At 53.4% G+C, this 19975-nt stretch overlaps 1 protein-coding gene across 3 annotated transcripts in view; it reads left to right on the forward strand.

The window, feature by feature from the left end:
* Positions 1 to 19975, forward strand: part of SRGAP3 (SLIT-ROBO Rho GTPase activating protein 3) — a 93763-nt gene that overhangs the window by 21885 nt on the left and 51903 nt on the right. For all 3 annotated transcript variants that reach the window (XM_068694109.1, XM_068694108.1, XM_068694110.1), the window contains exon 2: positions 19198 to 19390. In XM_068694109.1, coding sequence (XP_068550210.1) covers positions 19198 to 19390 — 193 coding nt within the window. The remainder of the gene's footprint in view (positions 1 to 19197; positions 19391 to 19975) is intronic.

Genomic DNA, 19975 nt, shown 5'->3' on the forward strand with positions numbered 1-19975 from the left:
GTGCGTTGAGGTTGTCACAGTCGCAGCTGACAATTCAGGAAGATAAAGGGAAAACAGTGTTTTGATGTGCTTTTGCTATGGAAGAGTATCTGGCGATACAGTCATGAGATGTGCTGCGTGAGGGGTTTGTTTGCAGTGAGGTTTGTGTCCATAACCACGCCTGCTGCTCGGTGCCACCGTCTGCAGCCACAACCTGCAGCGCGAGGCTCAGCCCCGCGGCACGCAGCTCGCTTTCCCTGTGGGGCCGTGCCACCGCCGAGCCTCCCCGTGCTGCCCCAGCCTGCTCTCGGCGATGCGGGTTCCTGCACATCCTTCTAGTCTTCACTTCCAGCACTGCTCTACCCTCCATAAAACCCGTGGCTTTGCAGAGAGCGGTGCCCGCGTGCCCCTGCAGCCTGCCAGCATGTCACAGGGACCAAGGGCGCTGCTCGGGGCATGGGACGGGGCGGCAGCAGAGCCACAGGCAGAGCCGTGGGTGCTCAGAGCGCCCCGGCAGCGGCTGGTACAAGCCAGGGGTGTTGTGCCGCATGCAGACTGCAGCCAATTTGGCATCAGCGTGGGGTTCCTCCCTGTGCTCCCTGACCTGGCTGGGTGCTCGAGGTTCCTGTGGACGTGGGGCCGCACCGTGCACTGCGAGGTGTCCGCGCGGGGCTGGCCCCGGTGGCCGGCAGGAGCCGTGCCCGCATGCTGCGCCGTGCTGGAGCTTCAGGTGGGCGGGCAGTTCATCAGTCCTTCTGCAGCATCTATGCAGATTGCAGTCTGAGCTTATTTTAGAAGAGCAGAAATCAGGAGCAATTAGCAATCTGCTTCGGGAGGAATTTATAAAAAGCAGACAGCAGCTACACCGCACGCAGTGAGCGGGGCTCCTCGCTGACTGCCAGGCCCTGTGTGCTGTGGGGCTGCACGAGCCCAGGCTGAACGGCATCTGTGTGCCAGCGGCTCTGCTGACAGCCCGCAGCTCACGCAAAGCACTTGCAAATAACTAACACCGGAGCTCCTGGGCTTGCTTTTTCTCTTGTTTGTTTTAGCTGCAAGGTGCAGTTTCGCAGCCTGAGGTACGAGAAGGGAGCTCTAGCAGCAGGGCTGTCAGCTGTGTGCAGCCCGGGGTTCAAACAAGGCTGCAGAAAGCTGAAGGGCAGGGACTGCTGCGGGCTGTGCTGCGGGGCTGGCCCCGCGCTGCCCGGCACGGCTCGGGTGGGCGCCAGCTCCCAGGGGGGGTCAGGCAGTGGGAGTTCGGGCTGGCACTGGGCAGGGTGTTTGAACGAAGGTCAGATCTGCTTCCAGGTGGTTAGTGTGCAAAGAAACAAACTGAAATCTTTATTTGCTTCACCCTGCTAGGATGGCACATATGGCACATTCTTTTTCTTTCCCTCTTTAAAGGCAATGTTATTTGATTTGTACCTCAGTCAACCCGAAAGCCCCGTAGTTTTTGCTTTGCATGAAGGGATGTGAATTCAAAGAACCTGAGAATTCTGCACATCTGAGTGTGAGCGGAAAAGAAGGAAGGTATTTTCTGGTTTTCTACAGTGCTTCAGCAGAAGGAATGCTTACATCCAAATCTTGTCTTCCTTGCAAGTGCGATGAAAGGACAGCATGGCAGGAGAGCCCTCCAGAGACAGCACTGCAGACCTTCTGGCTATGTGCATACCAAGTGGATGCAGTATAATATTTGCGGGATTATTTTCTAGGGGTGGCAGACACCTGCAGAGCCAGCTGACCTTGGCCAGAGCTGTAGCTGCTGGGAGCACGCCCTGCTCCATGGTCCTTCGGGGAAAGCCACGCGTCTTGGTGCACATCGCTTGCATTTGCCTGCTGCCTTGCTGCCCTATTACCTTTGGAGCTTTAGTGCCCTTTGGTATTTTAGTGCCCTTTGGTATTTTCTGGGTGGGAATTTAATGCTTTCCTTTCGCTGCTGGCCCGAAGAGGGGTCTGTGGGATCGTGCCCATGCCCTGCAGTAGCTTGGGGGTCTCTGCACGGTGAGGCAGTGCCAGGAAAAGGAAATGGGTGAAGGGTGAGCAGAGAAGAACCGGTGTGGTCTGGGGACAAAAGTACAGTGTGCCCCCGTGCCATCCTGCTGGCAAAGACAAACACAGCACGAGGCTGACCTGGTGCTGCAGCGCTGGGGCGCGTTGGCCAGCAGGAGCTGAGCTGGGCTGGGTGTGGAGGCGCCGGCCCTGCTGCAGTTGGTGCCGGCCCCTCCTCTGCTTGCTCTCGAGGATGCATTGTCTGGGAGGAGGAAGAGCTCAGTACCGACAGGATATTTCTGTGTTTTTGTTCGTATTGTTTATCCATCACCAGCTGGTTCTGTGCCCACTAATAAAGAAAGCCTGGGATGCTGGGGAAGATGGTGAGAGGAGGCAATATGCTTTACGCTGATCTTCCTGGGGGAAGGAAGTAACGGGATCGCTCTGTGCCACAGGAGCTGATGGCTTGTACAGAAACGAAGTGCTGAGGGCGATTCCCCCTCTGCTTTGTGGGCGGCAGCTGCACAAGCCGGTGATCCCAGTGCAGGGCATGTTATTAGCCTCCAGTTGAGCTGTCTGCAGCCTGAAACGTACTCAAGGTCTGTGGTGGATGATGAACTCATCATGAAACGGTGAAGTGTTTGGGATCCTGTCTGGCATGGAAAGCCCTTTAGAGAGGCTCTGCACCTGTTGGTTTCTCTGTTGCACACTCTTTGCCTTCTGAACGTCCATGCAGTCCTGCGCTACCGCAGTGTGTCCGGTATCTCAGGGAGTTTTTCTCAGCTGTTTCATTCAGCTGAAGCTGACCGTGCAGGTGCTAGGGAAGGGCTGTGCCAGCTCCCTCCCCTCACAGAAAGGCACCGAGGATGGAATTCCTCCTTATCTTCCTGCTTCCTTCCTGCAGTTTCCAAGCTGGCTGGGCCTGGGGACAGTGTTCTTTTATTGGCCATGGCATGGTTTTCTCTTACTTCTTCCAACGTGAGGTTTTTTCCTGGAAAGAAGGAGGAGTGCAGAGCAGTGTCAGCCTCGGACTGACGTCTGGCTGAGGCAGCAGCAGCAGCAGGAGGAGGAGGAGGAGGAGGAGGAGGAGGCACCGTCAGTTCCCCGGCAGCAGATGACTGCGCGTGGTCGCGTGTGCCACAGGGCGGTCGGAGGGGCAGATCCTGGCAGCAGGCAGTGTGCGATGTGGGGTTTGCTAGAAACACAGTGGGGATAATTGACCAAGAGGACATGGAGCATTTCTAGGTGGTTAGGACATGCTCCAAGTGAGGTACCCTCAGCCCCTGGCGGTGCACAGGACGTTTTGGAGCGGGGGCACGATCATCTTGCAGGGGTCACTCCGTGCCACCTGGCTTCCCCTCCGTGGGGGTCGGTGCCCAGCAGTTACACTGCCTGGCCATTTGCTTTAATGCTCTTCCCGAAATATACGCTCATTTCTTGCATTTCCAGCGCGTGTGCCTTCCTGCCTTCCTGCTCAGCACTTTGCTCGGAGGTTTCACAGGGAGGATGCTTTGATCCCCCTGCCCACGCAGGGCGCACAGGCGGCAGCTCTGCTCGATGGCCCGGCCGTCCCTGCCTTGGCAGCCTCCCCGCGTGCCCGCGGCCTTGGGCAGTGGCTGTTGTCAGACACGCTGAGTTCTTCATGCTCCTGAACTGGAGACTGCTGTTCTGCACTTTGTTTTTACTTGTCATTTTCTGCAGCCTTCCCAGACTCTGAGCCGTTTGGCTTTGGCGCAAAGCACGAGCACGTTTGCACGGCAGAATGGCACAGCCGGGGGCAGGAACAGCGAAGTGTGAGGAAACAATTTATTCCTGATCTGTAAAATTGGCCTAGCAATCCCTTCCCCCTCCTCAGAGGCTGGGTGAGGTTTGCAGTGCTGCAGTTTGCAGGTTGCTTTGAGATGCTAGACGAAAAGTTCTCCAAGGAATGATTGCATCTGACTCGTGTACAGACACAGGGGCAAGGCACCTGCCTGCACGAGGCTCGTTGCGGGGGGTTTGTGGCCGCTCACACCCCTGGGCTGCCGCGGGGTGACCCGCACAGAGCCGGGGCTGTGCTGGGGGTGCTCTGCCAAGGGCTGGCAGTGCCCTGTGCGTGGGTACCCGCGGGGGCTGCAGCAGCCTCTGCCCCTGCCCCTGCAGCTCTGCAGCTTTCCCTGCCTGGAGTAAGGGGCGCGAGGTGCTGCAATGAACCTCTTAATGATCTTCTTCGTTCCCTTTCGGTGGCTCGGGGTGCGATTCACATTCTTGTACAGCTCCCTTTCTTTCTCCAAGTTTAAATAGACTCTCTTTTGCACGTTAATAGCCCAAAACAGAGAGTTCTGGTGACGTCAGGGGGGCATTCAGCGCCTGAAAGGCTTCCTCCGTCTGAGCTGGCAGGGACAATGCCCCTGGGCTGAATGCGCTGGGTTTGCAGCCGGGAAGGGGCAGCGAGGCCTCAGAGCTGCTGCACCCCGCCAGCTCTGCGCAGAACGCCCTGCTCCCCAGGGAGAGGCCCGCCATCTGCTTTCGTGGCACTTCCTTTTGTTCTTCTTAAATCTTGAACAAACACAGCAACCGGGCTCTTCGGCTCCTTCTTTCTAACGCTTTAACCGGTTCTTAGGGATGTCTTGCTCCTTTCTTGTGTTCCTACCAAGCAAAGGCAGCGGTGCAGCAGCCAGCTGCCGGCCGTTCGGCTTCCCACCTCCCCTTGGCGCTCCTGTTCCTGCATCCCTCACCCAGGAATGCGCCTGACTGCGTAACCTGGCCTGCCTCCTGTCCAGCAAACCGAGCTGCTCATGTCCTCTGAAAGCTGACGGCTCTGCTTTTGTCTCTGTTTCTTTTGTCAGACTTTCCCTGTGGCACAGCAACCTGCGTGCTGAAAAGCTGTGGGTAGCTGCTGGATGCCCCTAGCCCAGCACAGAGCTGGGATTGTTCTTTGTGAAGGGCTCTGCAAATCTCTTCTCAACGTTTCAGCCGGACCTGCTCTGACTCCTTCTCTGCCCCTTTGTAAACTCCACCAGTTTTTCCAAGGTAGTCAGAGAAATGTTTTGCTGTAGCTTAGGCCAGAACTCAATCATCAGCACACTTACAGGCTTCAGGAACTGTTCCCCCCCCAGGGTTTAGCTGCAGCTGGGCTCCCGCGATGAAACCCCCTCGGAGCCGGCTGGTGCACTGGGACACAGCTGGCTGCGGGGCGCTGCGGGACGGGGCCTCTGAGGAGAGGCAGGGGATGCTCAGGAGGGTCCACGGGATGGGTGCTCGGAGCTCTCTACGTTCAGGGAGATGGTATGTTCTTGCTCCTGCTTGCTTTAAAAAATAATTAAAAAAATAATTTGCAAGTCCTGTTCTTTGCCGAGCTCCCACATTCATCTCCTGGGCTTGATGTCAGGGTTTGAGGTCCTTGTGCTCATTTTTACATTTGACATTTGTGTGAGCTGTGGCTGTGCTCTGTGAGGTACCAGACTAATCCTCCTGCTGGCTGGTCTCCTTACAAAGCAGGAGAAAACTTGAAAGTATGTGCTTTGGCTGCCTAGATTTAGCCCCCAGAGCTTGTCCGGTCTTGGCAGCAGCTCGTGGTAAACCACAGCTTGGAAGCGAGGGTCAGCCGCAGCTCCAGCATCTCCCCTGGGGGCGTGGGTGACGACCTGCCGAAGGGGCTCTGCGTGTGCACGTTTCTCTTCCTGCAGAGAGGAAGGGAGAAGATCCAATGCAGGTTAATTTTTTAGTTTTCTGTGGAATGCAGTGAAATAAACCAGACCCTTCTCCGAATGGGGGCAGTCCCAGGAGTTACCCAGGCTGGGTCTGAGGAGGCCAGCCCCATGCCAATAGCAGGATAAGGGTGCTGCTCTGGTGCAGAATCGCAGCACACACAGCTTCTCCTCTGCTGCAGATGCTTCTGGCCGGTGCAGCCTCCCCAGCCCTGGGTCCCCTCCTCCAGGGCTGTTGCGGTGCCTCCCGGCCATCCCACCTCCTGAGCAGCCCGCGTGTCCTGGCGGTTCCCGAAGCTGCTGTGTGAGCGCTGGCTTTGACTCCTCGCTGGGTTCCTCTGTGCTTTTGTCCAGTTGCATTGCCACTATTGTATGTCCCATATAGCTCAGGGACTGCTGGAAGAAGTAGCTGTACTCTAAGATGCTGTTTAAACATCCTCTTGCTGTAGTCCTTTTGGGCCAGGCCCCACCTTCAGCAATCCTGGGCTACTCCTGGAGTAATGCTGCTGCTGCTGCCCAAAGCCTCGGCCCCTGCCAGCGGCCCTGGGGCTTGCAGTGCCCAGGTTGTGCGGGGAATGACGGCAGGGCATCGATCCCACTGGGCACGGAGGTGTTACGGGGTGTACAGAGGTGTTACGCACCGAGGTGGCACCTTTCTCTGCAAGAGTAAAGATTCATGGCTTTAAATGGATATTGCTGGCCTCATCCGCTGCCGTGGGCGTTGTGTGTTTTGAACCCAGAGCACCGCTGGCATCCCTCCTGCTCTGGAGGAGGGGACCTGACTGTTGGCTGCTCCCTGCTGTGCCCCCCTTCGCCCTTCCCCACCTTGTTCCCAGCGAGCTGCCGGCCGTGCTCCTGGCGGGGCGTTGTGAGCCCTGTCCTGACCGACCCATTCAGTGCCTGTGCTTCAGCTCAGTTCTGCTCTGCAGGGGTCGGATGTCTGGGCTTCTGGCTGCCCCCAGCAGGACGTGCACACCCGTGAGTGCACACCTGCACATGCACGGCTCCTCTGCTGCTGGCTGCAGGACCGCCCGCTGTGGTTGGAGCTGTGCTGTGTGTGCAGGGGGCTGCTGCAAGATCCTGAGTCAGTGCTGACTGACAAGGCAATTATTGTTACGAGAGAAGGAAAATTGCTCTCCAGAAAGAATTACTGACTACAGGAGGGAGGCTGTCATACGGCTGGCTTTTCTGGACAGCTCGCAGTTTAGGCCAAGGCTTGTTGGAGACTGAAATCAAAGAAAACTTTTCTCTATGGCGAAGGTGAACTCGATGTTGTACAGACCGAAAACTGCACCTCTGAGAGCTGGTGGCAGCTGGGCCGTGCAGGAGGGGGGTTGCTGCTCTGCCCCAGTTTGTAGGTGGGACTGAGCTCGCCGGGATGGCGCTCTGAGGAGTGACTCCCTGCTGGGGGAGGACAGCAAAAGCCTCTCCTGAGGGACTTCTGAAAACTGCAGGATGCTGCTGATGTCTCTCAAAACAGCTCAGATCCCTGAGTGCTTCTGGTAGGAAGTTTGGAGCCAGGTTTGTGGAGCTGGCTCCTCTTGGCATCAGGCCCTCCTGCCTCATCTTCTGATGGAAATGTCTGCAGTTACCTTGACACAGAATGGGTGTTTCTTCAGTTATTGGAAGAAAAGGTATAAAATGACTAAATTCTGCTTTATGTTTTTCCTCTCTTCTCTAATAATGCTGAACATCTTGCCAAGTTCTTTAGAAAACAGTGCAGTCATCAGCGCATTGAATTCATTAGGGGCTGGCATTTAGGCACTCAGTATGTGAGAGCTGCTGACGCCCCACGGAAAAATCTGCAGTCCGTTCACTTGAGGACCAGTTTTGCTTATGGATTTATCTGGGTGTTTTTTTGTCTATGCTTGAGTTCATTTTGAAATTTGAAATTCTGTTTCTGTTTTTAAATCAAACATAATTGCAACACACCATCACATTTGTTGTCAGACAGTCCTGATCCGTGGAAAGTTTTGGTCCTGAGGCTATTAATATTAATTCTATTTTTTTCCCAGTTGCTGTCCAAGGACAGCAGGCTTTCCAAGCAGGGAGAAGTTGCGTGCATTTGGGAGCGCTGCATGCTGATGGAAGAAAACGGGGTGCTTTGCTTCACCCAAAGCTTGTCCTGCATTTCTGCTGCATGGTGCCTTTCCAGCGCGAGCAAGTCTGCTTGCAGCTGACGGTGTGTGAGGAAAGCAAGCAGTCGGTGGCTTCTGCAGGTGCAGCCTGCAGCAGCCCCTGCCAAACGCCACCTCCCCGCCGGCCGAGCAAGCGCTGCTACGTGGCTCGCAAGCAGAGCGGGCTGTGAGCAGCAGCCTGCGAGATCCTCGGCTGTGGGCCTTCTCGGTGGGAGAGTTTTGACTCGTTCAAGTGCTTGACCAGCTTAATGACTTCAAGCCTCCATTGTCGCCACCTCAGCTTTGATCCGTGTTCCTGGGAGCTGTGTGGGAGCTGCCAGGCTCTGCCTTTGTTCTGCACATGGGCCGGGCGGTGCTGCGCAGAGCCTCTCCCCATCTGCGGAGGGGCTGAACGCCACCAGCCTGTGCCAGTGTTGGTGGCGTTGGTAGGGGCACAGAGCCCTCCCAGTGGGGAGGGGAGGCTGCTGGAGTCCTGTTGGACCTGAGGATTTCTCCCCTCCTGCTACGTGGGAGCGGTGTGCTGGAGCATCTCCTCTCGGTGGGTAAAGGCCCGTCAGAACAGTGCGACCTTGGGTGTGCTGTGACTGTCCCAGCACCCTGTTTTGAGCAAAACTGTGTTTTTTTAGGACTGTTCCTACATCCCCAGTGATAGTGTTCTGGACACGTGAACTGGGCACGTTCTGCTGTCAGTTGTCTCCTGTTAGTACTTTAATTCATAAAATCGTGATGGTGTTTAGGTCCTGACAGGGGCTTTATGGAAGGGGAAGTGTAGAGCTTCAACTCTCACTTCAGCTCTGCCTTGTCAGAGACACCTGGAGTGACGAGGACTTGCCCAGCCCTGACCCCAAACTCCCCTTTTAAATAAAATATTTTACAAAGCTTTCTTCAAGCCAGCAGTTTTTGTGTGCTCTGGTAGGAGTGCTTTGGTTTGAGGCTGCCAGTGGCTGCAGACCAAATGTGATGCTTTTTGCACGTACAAAGCAGGAAAAGGATGATTTTATTTTTTTTCCTCCAGGATCCTCTCTTGCTGGCAGCCTTTACAGCAAGCTCAGCCAAACCTCTCCTTCCTGAAGCAATGCCATAAATTGGGGCTGGCATTTGTCTTTCTAACACTACCGTTGCAGAACACAGACACTGCAACGCATCTGCTGCGTGCGGGGGAGTGTTCGTTAGGAGGCTGACTAACGAAGTGCATCTCTGAAGCAGGAAGGACACAGTTGTACTGGGGCACTGGTGTTAGTTGCAAGAAGGTGTTACAGGCAAGGCGGTGTGAAATATGCTTCTGAGCAGGAGGCCAGGAACAGCCCTGCGGCTCACTGCCATTCCCTTGTCACTTGAGCTTGTATGTAAAAAAAATAGATTTCTCTTTGTTCATCATTTGTTGTGCGTATTTCCTTTCTGACCTATAAAGAGGGCTAGTAGACGTGCTAGTGCAAACTGCTCTGAAATTCTTTGAAGGAAGAAACAATGATGAGAAAGAGATGTTTTTCGTAAGATAAGGCAAACGTGAAGTTTCTTTTAACCAGAAAGAAACGAACGCAGTTTCCTGGAAGCTGTGTCTGCCAAAGCAGCGTGATGCCGCTTTGTCTGTAGGAACACTGACAATCACAGGTGGCTTTTACAAAATAAATCACTTTTTGCCCCAGATTTGTTCCCACCAACTTTTCCTTGGCGTAGAGCACTCCTGTCTGGCGTCCTGCGTGCCTGCAGATGGCCTTGGCTTGCGTGCTGTTAGGCGCAGAGCCCGTGGCCTGGAGGGGAGTGGAAAGTGAGGTGGCTGCAGGCAACTGCTCTGGAGCTTCCTCGGCTCTGGCTATTTCTCCAGATCGCCGTGCTGATCGCAGCTCTGGTCTCTCAGGATGCCTTGTCTAGTTTCTGCAGGCTGGAGAGGAGGGGGGTAGGAAGAGGAGGCTGCCGTGGCTGGCAGGGCTTTCTCTGCATGTGGCATTCCCTGTTACGGTGCCGCTGCCCGGGGGCTGGAAGGTTGCTCAGGCAGACCTTGGCTTGTGTCGCTTTGCAGAAGGCTGCTGCATGCTGCCCCAGTGCAGGGGCATTGGCGTCTCAGTCGGGGAAGGCACAAATGTCTCCCTGCACCCTTCTGACCAGTGGTTGCTTGTGGGTGCGCAGGACCTGTCTGTACTGGGATGGAGGAGCAAACACATCTCATGAAAATAAGACTCCAAAGAGCAGGCCGTGCCACGCACGCGTGTACGCTGATGTCTGTGTGCATCTGTCAGCAGGGCTCCAGGAAGTGTGGCCGGTGGGAAAGAGCTGAGCTGGTTTATTTATCCGCTGGGTTTTCTGCGGAGGCGTTAGCTTTGCAGGGGAGTCTCATTAGAAACAAACCCGGCAGGTAACTGCAGAGAACGGGGAGGAAGAGGGCCCGTGAGCAGCAGCTGGAGAGCCGCAGTCGCGTTGCTTCTGCCGGGAAGCCGTGGCCCAGGGCACTCCTCGTGGTGCTCCTCGTGGCTGTGGCCTGGGCTGGGGACACGCTGCCCCCGGCCTCCCCGTGCCCTGCGGGGCCTGCAGGGCAGGGAGTTTCTTCTGAGGAGGAAACTACTCAATTTAAGATCTAGTTTCACACATTTTCACTTCCTTTTTCAGCAGTTACAAGCCAGGAGGTTACCTCAGAGCCCAGCACATGGTGCCCTAAGAGCCCACGTGGGCAAGAAGGCCCAGCCCGGCGCTGTGGTGTGGTGTGGTGTGATGGAGCCCCCCCTGCCGAGATGTGCCTGCCAGCGGGCCTGTCTCCTGCTGCACCCGCCTAAACTGGGGATTAAAGAAATGCATGAAAAAAGTTGAGCGAAAGAAAGCCAATGCTATAGGAGCTGGGTTTGGACTTGAGCAGTGTTTTTCTTCCCTATTTTTTAATTACTTTCTAAAGTCTGAAACTTCCAGCTTTGGATTAAAGGCTTGTCTCTGTGTTGCTAAGAGCCAAATACCTTGTCTGCTTCTGGACAGGATTGCCGATAGCAGCACGTGTGAGGAGGGAGGCATGGTTACTCGCCGTGAGCCATTTGCTCTGCTCCTTCCCCAGTCTCTCAAGCACCTCTGCCACCAGGGGTGCTCTGCGGGCAGTGCTTTGCTCCAGGTGCTCCCGTCTGCGTAGCTCCAGTGGCCCCACTGGCATTTTAATTCTGAACCAGGCCCAGCGCTGTGTTGGGTGGTGTATGCAAGGGCTCTGCCAAGGGGAACGGTGCATATGGTTGAAAAACAGGATGGCAAAGTGCTAGAAAATACATAAGAGGCAGTTCTGTGTGGAAGAGGGTTGGGTGTTTAGTGAAACAAACACATGCTCAGTCTGGAGGAGAAAATAAAAGAAGCTTGGAGTCAAGTAGCCCTTGCAGTGTATTCCATATTTGTAGAAGAACTGGGTTCTCCTTTGAGTCCAACTTGCCATATTATATTTGCAATAAACTATTGGGTCTAATCCCAGTTGTGAGGAAAATAATGGGTTTTGTTGCCAAGCATATTTTCTCACTTGTCACGAATCAGTGGGGTGAAACATATGTTACAGGAACAGCTCTCCTAGACTGTCCATTTTGGAGACCAGCTGAAGACATTGTTCTCCTGGACAGAGAGTTCAGCATCTTCTCAGGCACTAGGTTTCCTTCAAAATCACCTGTGTTCTTTGTGTGTATTGTCCAGGGCAGTAAATGCCGCAGCTCTTGGAGATCTCTGAGCCTTAGAGGCGATTCTATTTTATGGTGTTTAAAAATAATATTGTAGGTATCTTCTTTTTTTTTTTTTTTAAATGATTTCTGATTTTTTTTGCAAGCAACCTGTCTCAGCTCTGGGCTGCAGAGGTGCAGTGCAGGCCAGAGGAGGCCCAGTGCCGCCACTGCTCTGCTTCTGCCTGGGGCCGGGGCCCGCGGCCAGGCCCAGGCCAGCTCCTGCCACCCCATGGGCGCTGAGCCCCTCAGCTTGGTCCCGCTGTGCAGAGGCAGCCGGGGCAGGAGGAGGTTCCTGGCAGCCTTCATCGTGCCCCGTTGCCAGAGAAACCCCGCTTTTGTCCGCGGCATCCGAGCAGCTGCCCGACGCTGAGCCTGGCGCTGGCGGGGCCCTGCGGCGGGGGCCTGCTGACAATGGGACCTCCTGGGGAAGGAGCGTGCTCGGCCTGGCGAGGCCAACCCTGCTGGGAGGCCCTGCGGGGCGAGGACAGAGTCACAGAACTGTAGGGCTTGGAAGGGCCCTCCAGAGATCCTCGGGTCCAACCCCCGAAGGACGTGCAGGTCGCGTTGGCTGCAGCACCGCTGCGTGGCGGGGACTGTGCTGCTGGCCCCAGGCTTCCCTCCTGGCTTGTGCTGCCCTGCTGTGACTCTCAGTTTCAGTTCAGGCTGCTGACCCTCACGAGGTTTAACTTTCACACTTCTTCTACTGTAATTTTTTTACCTGCTTTTCCCTGTGTAGGATTGGTTTTGCTTCATAAGCCTGTCCAAAACTTGTGATATGATGCTCATTTGTGGACTTTGTAACAGGTCTGTTTTATTTCAGATAAATTCTGAGTTACTACCTTAGTCAAATTAGAAACTTTCCTCATTAGAAACTTTGCTTAGATAAACAGTGAAAAATGCCTTCTTATGGCATTTCTGAGCCAGCGAGTGGTCTCCAGAACAGACAGGACTATTCAGGTATGATAACTCCTGCCGAACATGAAGCAGTTCTGGAAGGTGAGGTGACCTGCCAGCACATGCCGGTAGCAGTTCACGTCTGGGGGGATTATTGCTTTTTTTTTTTTGGTTCACTTTTCTGCAGATGAAAGTTGCTTAGCCGCTGTGGAGGAGGGAGTGGTGTTTCTCTGCTTGGTGAGTCCATCACCAAGGTTGCCTTGGTTGGAATTTCCCTTGTTCCCTTTGCAAATGCCCTAAGCCTTACTCAGGGGTGTTTCCTTCTTTGTATCTTATTACCTCATCTCCCCATGAGACCAATTTTTTTTTTTTACGCTGGATTCCTAAAGAAGCCAAGCACAGGCTGTTGCTCTGCGTTCATGTGCGACGCCCGCCAGTAGCTTTGGTGGCCAAAAATTGTCACACTGGGGCAAATACACAGATTGATGTAAAGGTTGTCAGGTTGTGAGCTTCGTGTTACAGGTATGACAACAGAAAGCGCTGCTATTCGTTATCAGGTTGTTTGCCCTCAGATGCGATGAGGAAAGGTGCAATTACCAGCAGTGATTCTGCTGTTTAGCTTGCAGTTGTTTCACTCAGACTTACTTTGATTTTTTTGTTCAAGATTTTACTGTTTATGAAGAAATTGTTAGAGTAGATGTACATGGCAAAGTAGGGTGCCGATCAGCTTACAACCATAGCATCATTTAGGTTGGAAAAGGCCCATAACATCATCAGGTCCACCCTGGATTTTGTGGGTGTGTGTTTGTTTCCATTGTGGTTGATGCCAGTTAAGGAGCCTGGCCTTTATCAGCATTTGAGGTAAGAAGTATTGGAGCCAGGGGTTACTGGAAGAGGGAGAGACTTGCAGAATAACTTCTGGAGAACGTGGTTGTCTCGTTTACTGCATTTGCTAGGATGAAATCCTAGCTCCATTGAAGTTGGTGGGAGTTTTGCCACAGTTTCATCCATGGCCAGGATTTCAACATCATGTTTGTGAGTTTCTGAAACTCAGAGTTTCTCTTGCCCAGGAGAATATATGAAATATATGAGGACACAGTAAGGGAATAATAAAAACAGATACCACTGGTAAAAGTTGCATTAAACTAGCAGCATTCATCCGGGGGTTTCACTGTTAGATTAAAAAAAAAAAAAAAAGAAGGAAAATAACCTTCAGTAAACTGAGGGCGGACCCGGTGGAAGTAGCAACACGTTAATAATGAACTGGAACTGAGCGTACTGTATTCATCTTGACCTCTCCACACAAGCATGTTACTTCTCATTTGAATGCTCAAATTGGCCACAGTTAGTCCCAAAGAATTTTGTTCTTTGTAAAGCACTGCATCAGCTGTGTTGTCAGAGGTATGTTATTTGAACGCGTGTAATCACACTGTCTCTGTGCATCCTGCCAATATTGTCCTCACTGGGGAAGGGATGAGATGAGCAGTCTAGGATAGGAAAAAATGAGATTTAACCTGATCTACTGGCCAGCACGTCAGCATCAACCCAAGCAGCACTGATCCAAAGCCTTGAAAAACCTAGAGAAAGTGCCTGTTTTCATTGGCACGCCTGTGAATACCAGTTTCCAGCCTGAATGCAGCGCTCCCTGAAGATGGGAGGGTTGGTCTTGCTGTGGTGTAGTCACGCTGGCTCCAGGATTTCTGAAGGTCTGTGTCTGAAGTCAAACACCAGTACCTCAGGTTCAGCTGGTTGCATTGCTGGTGCGAGCTGCCCTCACCCCGAGCTGCTGCAGTAAGAGTGGGGCTCAGCCGTTGTCGTGCTGCCAGCCCCGTGCGCTGTAGCCAGAGAGAGCACTTTGGAGAAGGTCTGTATCAAGAAAACGATGACAAAAACACTTTTCCCCAGAGATCTTTCTCCCACTTTGTGCAACCGACCTCTCTGTTGACACTGGTTGAGCTCTGCCGCTGCGCGCTGGCATCGCGGCGGCTGCTGCCTGATCGATGTCTGAGCAGCTGCAAATCCTCGTGTGGCAGCGTGGGAGCAGCGCCTGGTGTTACAAAGGCCGTATAGAAAGGATTGCTTCCTCTCTGTAGCTCTTTGCCGTTGTCTGTATTAGCAGTGTTTTGTTGCGAGTCATGCGCAAGATTTCAGCCGGGTTCAGTTTTGTAACTGGGTTGTAACAATCGCAATGTCAAAATACAGCTCCCCCGAGCCCAGGCCTCCTTCCACCGGTGTGTAGGGCCGCTGAGGAGCTGCTGCCCAGACATCCAGCCCAGCATGCCACGAGCAGCTCCACGTCCCCAGCACGGTGTTGTCAGCTGCCATCCTCAGTGCAGTGACATCGCGTCCCACACCTCTGGCTGCCTGGCCCAGGACACTACGGTTTTTTGATTTCTCACCTGACTTACTTCATGGCCAGTCTGCTCATCTCATGCTAGTACTGATTTAAATCACTGCTTTCTTGGGGCTGTTTCCACTTTGGGGCTGTTTCCACTCCCCTTCCTATATTTGTACCCAACAACTGCATACCCACTCAGCTCTCAGCTTTCTGAAAGGTTTTGAATAACTCCAAGTTTCTGGGTTGTGGATTTTTTTTTTGATTGCAATTTTTACTGTTGCCATTCATTTATAAACCTGCCGTAGCTTAGATGTCTGAGGTTTTTCTCGTAATAAGATTTTCAGGTAATCTTGGATTGACCGTGGGATCTGTCATCCAGGCTCTGCAAGGGCCGTAGGCTCCTGCCTGGGGAGATTTGAAAGTCTTGGAGGCTGATGTTTTGCCCGGCTAATATTGGGTGTGAAGACACCAGTGCTCTGTGCTGCCTGGTGGGGTGTCCCATCCTGCCATGCCCTGTCCTGTCCCGTCCCGCTGGCTGCCCTGCCTGCCTGTCCTTGGGGAGGGCTGCGGGGCTGCCCTGCGTCCCCCCTGACAACCCTGTCCCTGCTGGCATCTCCCCTGGTCGGCCTGGCAGTAATGAGCAGTCAGTGGGTGCGGGGGGGGGGGGTAATTAATTTGCAAATAGTTAGCAAAGCCAGCTCCCCAGGACTTCTGAGTGCAGCTGTTCCGTGTCTCGGCTGGATTAGCAGTCCTGCCGTTCGTCCGAAGCGTTGTTGCTGTGCCTTCCTTTGCCAAGGAATTTTGTTTTCTCCGATATCCCTGCCATTGTATTTCAGAAGAGCTGAGACAGTAATTTGTCTTGCTTTTGCTGCCTCTGATTCTGCATTTTAAGTGGCAGGACTGCTCACGCTGCAAACTGCTTTCTTACAAACAGAGCCAAACAAACTGGGGAAAGAAGCAGCAAACGTGGAGAGCCGGTCATTCGGTGGAGTTCAGGGAACTCGGGGGGGCTTTTTAGCGCACTTGTTGGGAGAACAGCTCATTTTGGCCTTCTTACTTGGCCCTGTTTGTGGTTTCATATGTTGTGTATGGAACTGTGGGATTATTTCACACAAACTGGTGTGGAAATGTGACCAGCCACACGACTTTCTTCATGCTTTGCTTCCTGCTTTTTGGCAAATGCTTTTAGCTCGTCCTAAAGCAAACATTCCTGCAAATTTCATGTTCAACAACACAAATTGTGAGGCAGCTCTACTCCTGGTGGACTTGTGGTGTTTGTGTTTACGTCCTAATGGTGATGGATAAAAGCCAGAGCTGGAGAGTTTTTCTAGTGAGGTTTGCTTGTCATGGCAAGGAGCCTTTTTTCGTCCTAGCAATGAAAGCCATAAGCGTGGGGTTTAAAAATAAATAAATAAGAATATTGTTTTGGAACCAGGACAGAGTCCAGGCCGAGCTTGGGCTATGTCTTTGAGACGTGTTTAGCACCGTTTAGACGGCCAGCCCGGGCACGGGCAGGAGGGGTGCTGTGGCGGTGAGCTGCTGGGTGGAGGGGATGGTCCCTGTGTGGCGGCGGGTGCCCGGCGGGCTGCCAGCGGCTTGGCTTCTGCTTGTGGCCTTCGCTGTGCCTCCAGAGAGCGTGAGCTGTCCTGTGCCCAGCTGCCTGTGCTTTGGGCTTGTCTCACTCAGGTCTCTCCTGAGAAGCATTTCTCTGTGAGGCGAGTCGGCCGAGTCGAGCCAGGGCGGTGTGAGGCCTGCAGGCTGGGCTGGCGCCCATCATGGCACCCGGGGCGCTGGTTGTGCCCTCCTCCTGTCCTCCTGCCCGAGGGAGGCCGCAGGGCACCGGGCACTGTCGGCGGGGCTGGGCCCGGCTCCACCTTGAGGCAGGACATACGGGTGTCCTCCGAGTGCACCATGTTCCCTAGGCAGCAGGAGGAAGGGTGGAAAAAGGCTTTTCTGCCGGCCTGGATTGTTCATGATTTTCTGAAAAGGCTACTTAAGAGCAAGTGCGTTTTAATTGAAATGAGGGTGCCCCTTGCATGTAGCAAAGTAACTATGGGAGCTGGGGAGCAGCGAGGAAGGCTCTGTCAGGTGCCGCGCTCGTGAGTGACTGACTCACGGAGACCTCTGGAGCTCAGAAGAACGTCGTTGTCATTGTTAGTGCTGCTGCCTGCTGCATTAATGATGCCAGTAACCCTTAATTTTGTTTCCAACTGCAACCCTTTTCTGTTTAAAATGCTCCACGAGTCCTAGGGTGAGTGGCCTCCACCTGCCTGTGTGGCGGCTCGGCGCCCAGTGGCTGCGGGGGTGGCGGCTAATGGGCTCGCTGCCGCGGTGTCCTCAGGTGCTGCTGGCCCCAGTGAACTTGTGCAGGGGAGCTTGAAAGTGTCACAGCGGTGCCTCACAGGCAAAAATTCTGCTGAAGACAGTCGAAATGTGCCTCTCTGGTGCCCAGATGACCAAGAGCACCCTCGCTGCAGCCTCGCTGAGGTGCTGCTTGTCACTGGTGGCTGAGCTGCCTTGAGTGACCACTGCCAGAGACGAGGAGACATCATCGTGTCGGACACAAAGATCAAATGGGCAGCAGAAGCTCAGATCTGGGAAAAAAATAGGGAGATTTTTGAAACTGAAAAGATTGGAGAAGCGTTATTGATATTTGTTGTATTTCTGTGCATTGCCACAATTGTTAAGAGCTGTTCTAGAAACCACCTCAGGCTGTAATCCTCTATGACGAGGGAACTAGAGACCAAATTTGTGTTAAAAAAAAAAAAATCTATATCAAACTTGCTCAGCAGAGCAGAGAGCTGTAAAGCAAGTCCTGTGTTGGCACCAGCAGGAGTGGGAATGTAAAATCCATATGGGATGTAATGAAATTTTCACTGACCTTGTGTGGGAAGGAAACTCTTGTCAGCAGGGGAATGTGAAGGTTTTAAAAATGTTTTGTTACGAAACCGGTACCTTTGTATCCTGGAGGAACGTAGCAGAGATGTTTAGGAGGCTTAATCCACAGGCAGCTCCCCTTTCCCCCCTGAGCTCCGGTGAATGCCACCGCTCGCTGCCCAGGGCTTGGTGGCACAGAGCAGCGCCGTGTCACCATCGTGCTGGCCCAGGGGAGCCGTCTCCGAGGAGCTGTGCGGATGGCAGCGCCAGCTGGCCATCTCGCATCCCAAAGCTGGGGGCTGCAGGAAGCCACGGCTGCGTAGGTGGCCGTGAGGTGTCACCGCTCAGAGCAGGCTTTCTGATGACAGCAGAGCTGCAGTGCTGCGTACACGAGACCTTTCTGAAAAGCCTGGGCTGTTTTTCAGCAGCAATTGCAGTCCCAGCTACCAAGGACAGGACCAGCCTTCAGGCGTGACGCCTGACTTCTGCAACGTGGAAGCTTCTCCAGGCGTTGCGGTCCATGTTTGTAGCAAACCCAGGGTTCCTATTGCCCCGTGGTGTTAAAGCAGCCTTGCCCCATGTAGCAGAAGCAGCGGTGAAGCGCTCCGGGTGCCCTGTGCGGCTCCTGCAGAGGAACCCTGCAGCACCACAAGCTGCGTGTGGGCCAGGCTGTGGGGCAAATCCCAAAGAGGTCGGCGTGTCCTCAGCGCTGGCTCTGTGCGGGTACCCAGGGGGATACCACGGCAGGTGACTGATTAAATTTGGCGTTACCTTTTTGTTTTCAGCATGCTCATTATTTCCAAGGAGCTTTTGCTTTTAGGTGACCTTCATGCAGCCTGCAGCCTCCGGTCCCGTTCCTGCCCTTGCTAAATGACCCAGTAACGAGGTTGCTGCGGGTGCCCTTGTTCCTGCAGCTCTCTGAGCTCACCTGCCAGGCTCGGAGGGGCTCGCTGTTCGGTATGTGAAGGGATGTTGAAGAAGAACACATCCTTACCACAGCAGTTTTAACCTCCTCCACGTGGGATCCTTGCGAATTTAAAGAGCTCGGAATTGTCCATAAATTGTTTATGATTTCAGGCAGTGCTCTGCATGGCTATTATGTAAAACTTGGTCAGTTCAGCAGCCAGCACGGAGCAGTGACTGCTGCTGTGCCACTGCAGCCACCAGCTCTGCAGGGCAGGAGGTGAGGAGGAGTGCCTCTATAGCACCGGCTTTCTGCAGTTCCTTGTCAGCTCCTCTGCAGGTGTTCAGGTGACAGGAGAGCAAGCAGCGTGTTGGTTTGTAAGTGAAGATTTCAGAGTTGCAGGTGGTAATAGACAAATTGAAGCATCGTCGTCTAGTTTCAAGTAGGCGGTTGAACAGCTCTGAGGGTCTGTGTACTTATGCAGCTGTTTATGTTGACAAAGAACAAGGTTTTAATATGAGGCTGGTGAATGAAATTCTTCAGCTCTCACTTGGAAAAAAAATCTGTTGACTTTAATAAGCCTTGGATTAAATCTCAGGCGCGTGAGGGAGCCTGCTCTAGCAATGCCTGTGAGATTTCCTCTATGACAAGACAGACAACCCTCCTGTGAGTGTTTGTTGCTTACGCTGTGTTTTCTTTTCCTCTTGTGTGCATTCAGAGATCCGCACTCAGCTGGTGGAGCAGTTCAAATGCCTGGAGCAGCAGTCGGAGTCGCGCCTGCAGCTGCTGCAGGACCTGCAGGAGTTCTTCCGCAGGAAGGCTGAGATAGAGCTGGAGTACTCCCGGAGCCTGGAGAAGCTGGCTGAGCGGTTCTCCTCCAAGATACGCAGCTCCAGAGAGCACCAGTTCAAGTAAGCAGCGTTTGCAGGAGCAGGGGGGTGCAAAACCATGGGCTGGACACTGGTTCAAGCGCTAGGTCTGAGAGCTTTTCAGGACTTTTGCTGCAGCAACACTGAGCTGTGCTGCGCGAGTTGGACTTCCTAGGTACTTCTTTGAGCAGTAGAATAAAAAATGTGGACTGGGGGCTTGGAAGGAGTCATGGCCCTTGTATTTTTTTTTTTTTAAAGGCTTGAATTCGGTCACTGATTTGATTGTGTGAATAATGGTAGGCCCATTTCATAAACCCTGGTTTCTGTGCGCAGCCCAATCTTTCAGTGTCAGAACGCTTCCCATTGCTCATAGATCTGCTTACAGGCTCAGGCTTGGAAGCAGCTTCTGGAAATCTAATTTATTACAGTTTTTTTGAAAATGAAATATGTATGCTTTCCATGTAAATATTTTAAAACAAAGCTTTGAAATAGGACGTATGAGTTGGATCTGGAATAGTGTGAAACTCAAACTGATGATGAAAATTACAAAATCCCTGAATGTGTGAACGTGTGCAAGTTTTCAAAAGCAGCCTCTCTTCAGTGTAACCACACTTTCAAGCTTGCCTA

The sequence above is a fragment of the Anas acuta genome, chromosome 11 (assembly GCF_963932015.1).
Source record: "Anas acuta chromosome 11, bAnaAcu1.1, whole genome shotgun sequence".
Classification (NCBI taxonomy): Eukaryota; Metazoa; Chordata; class Aves; order Anseriformes; family Anatidae; genus Anas; species Anas acuta.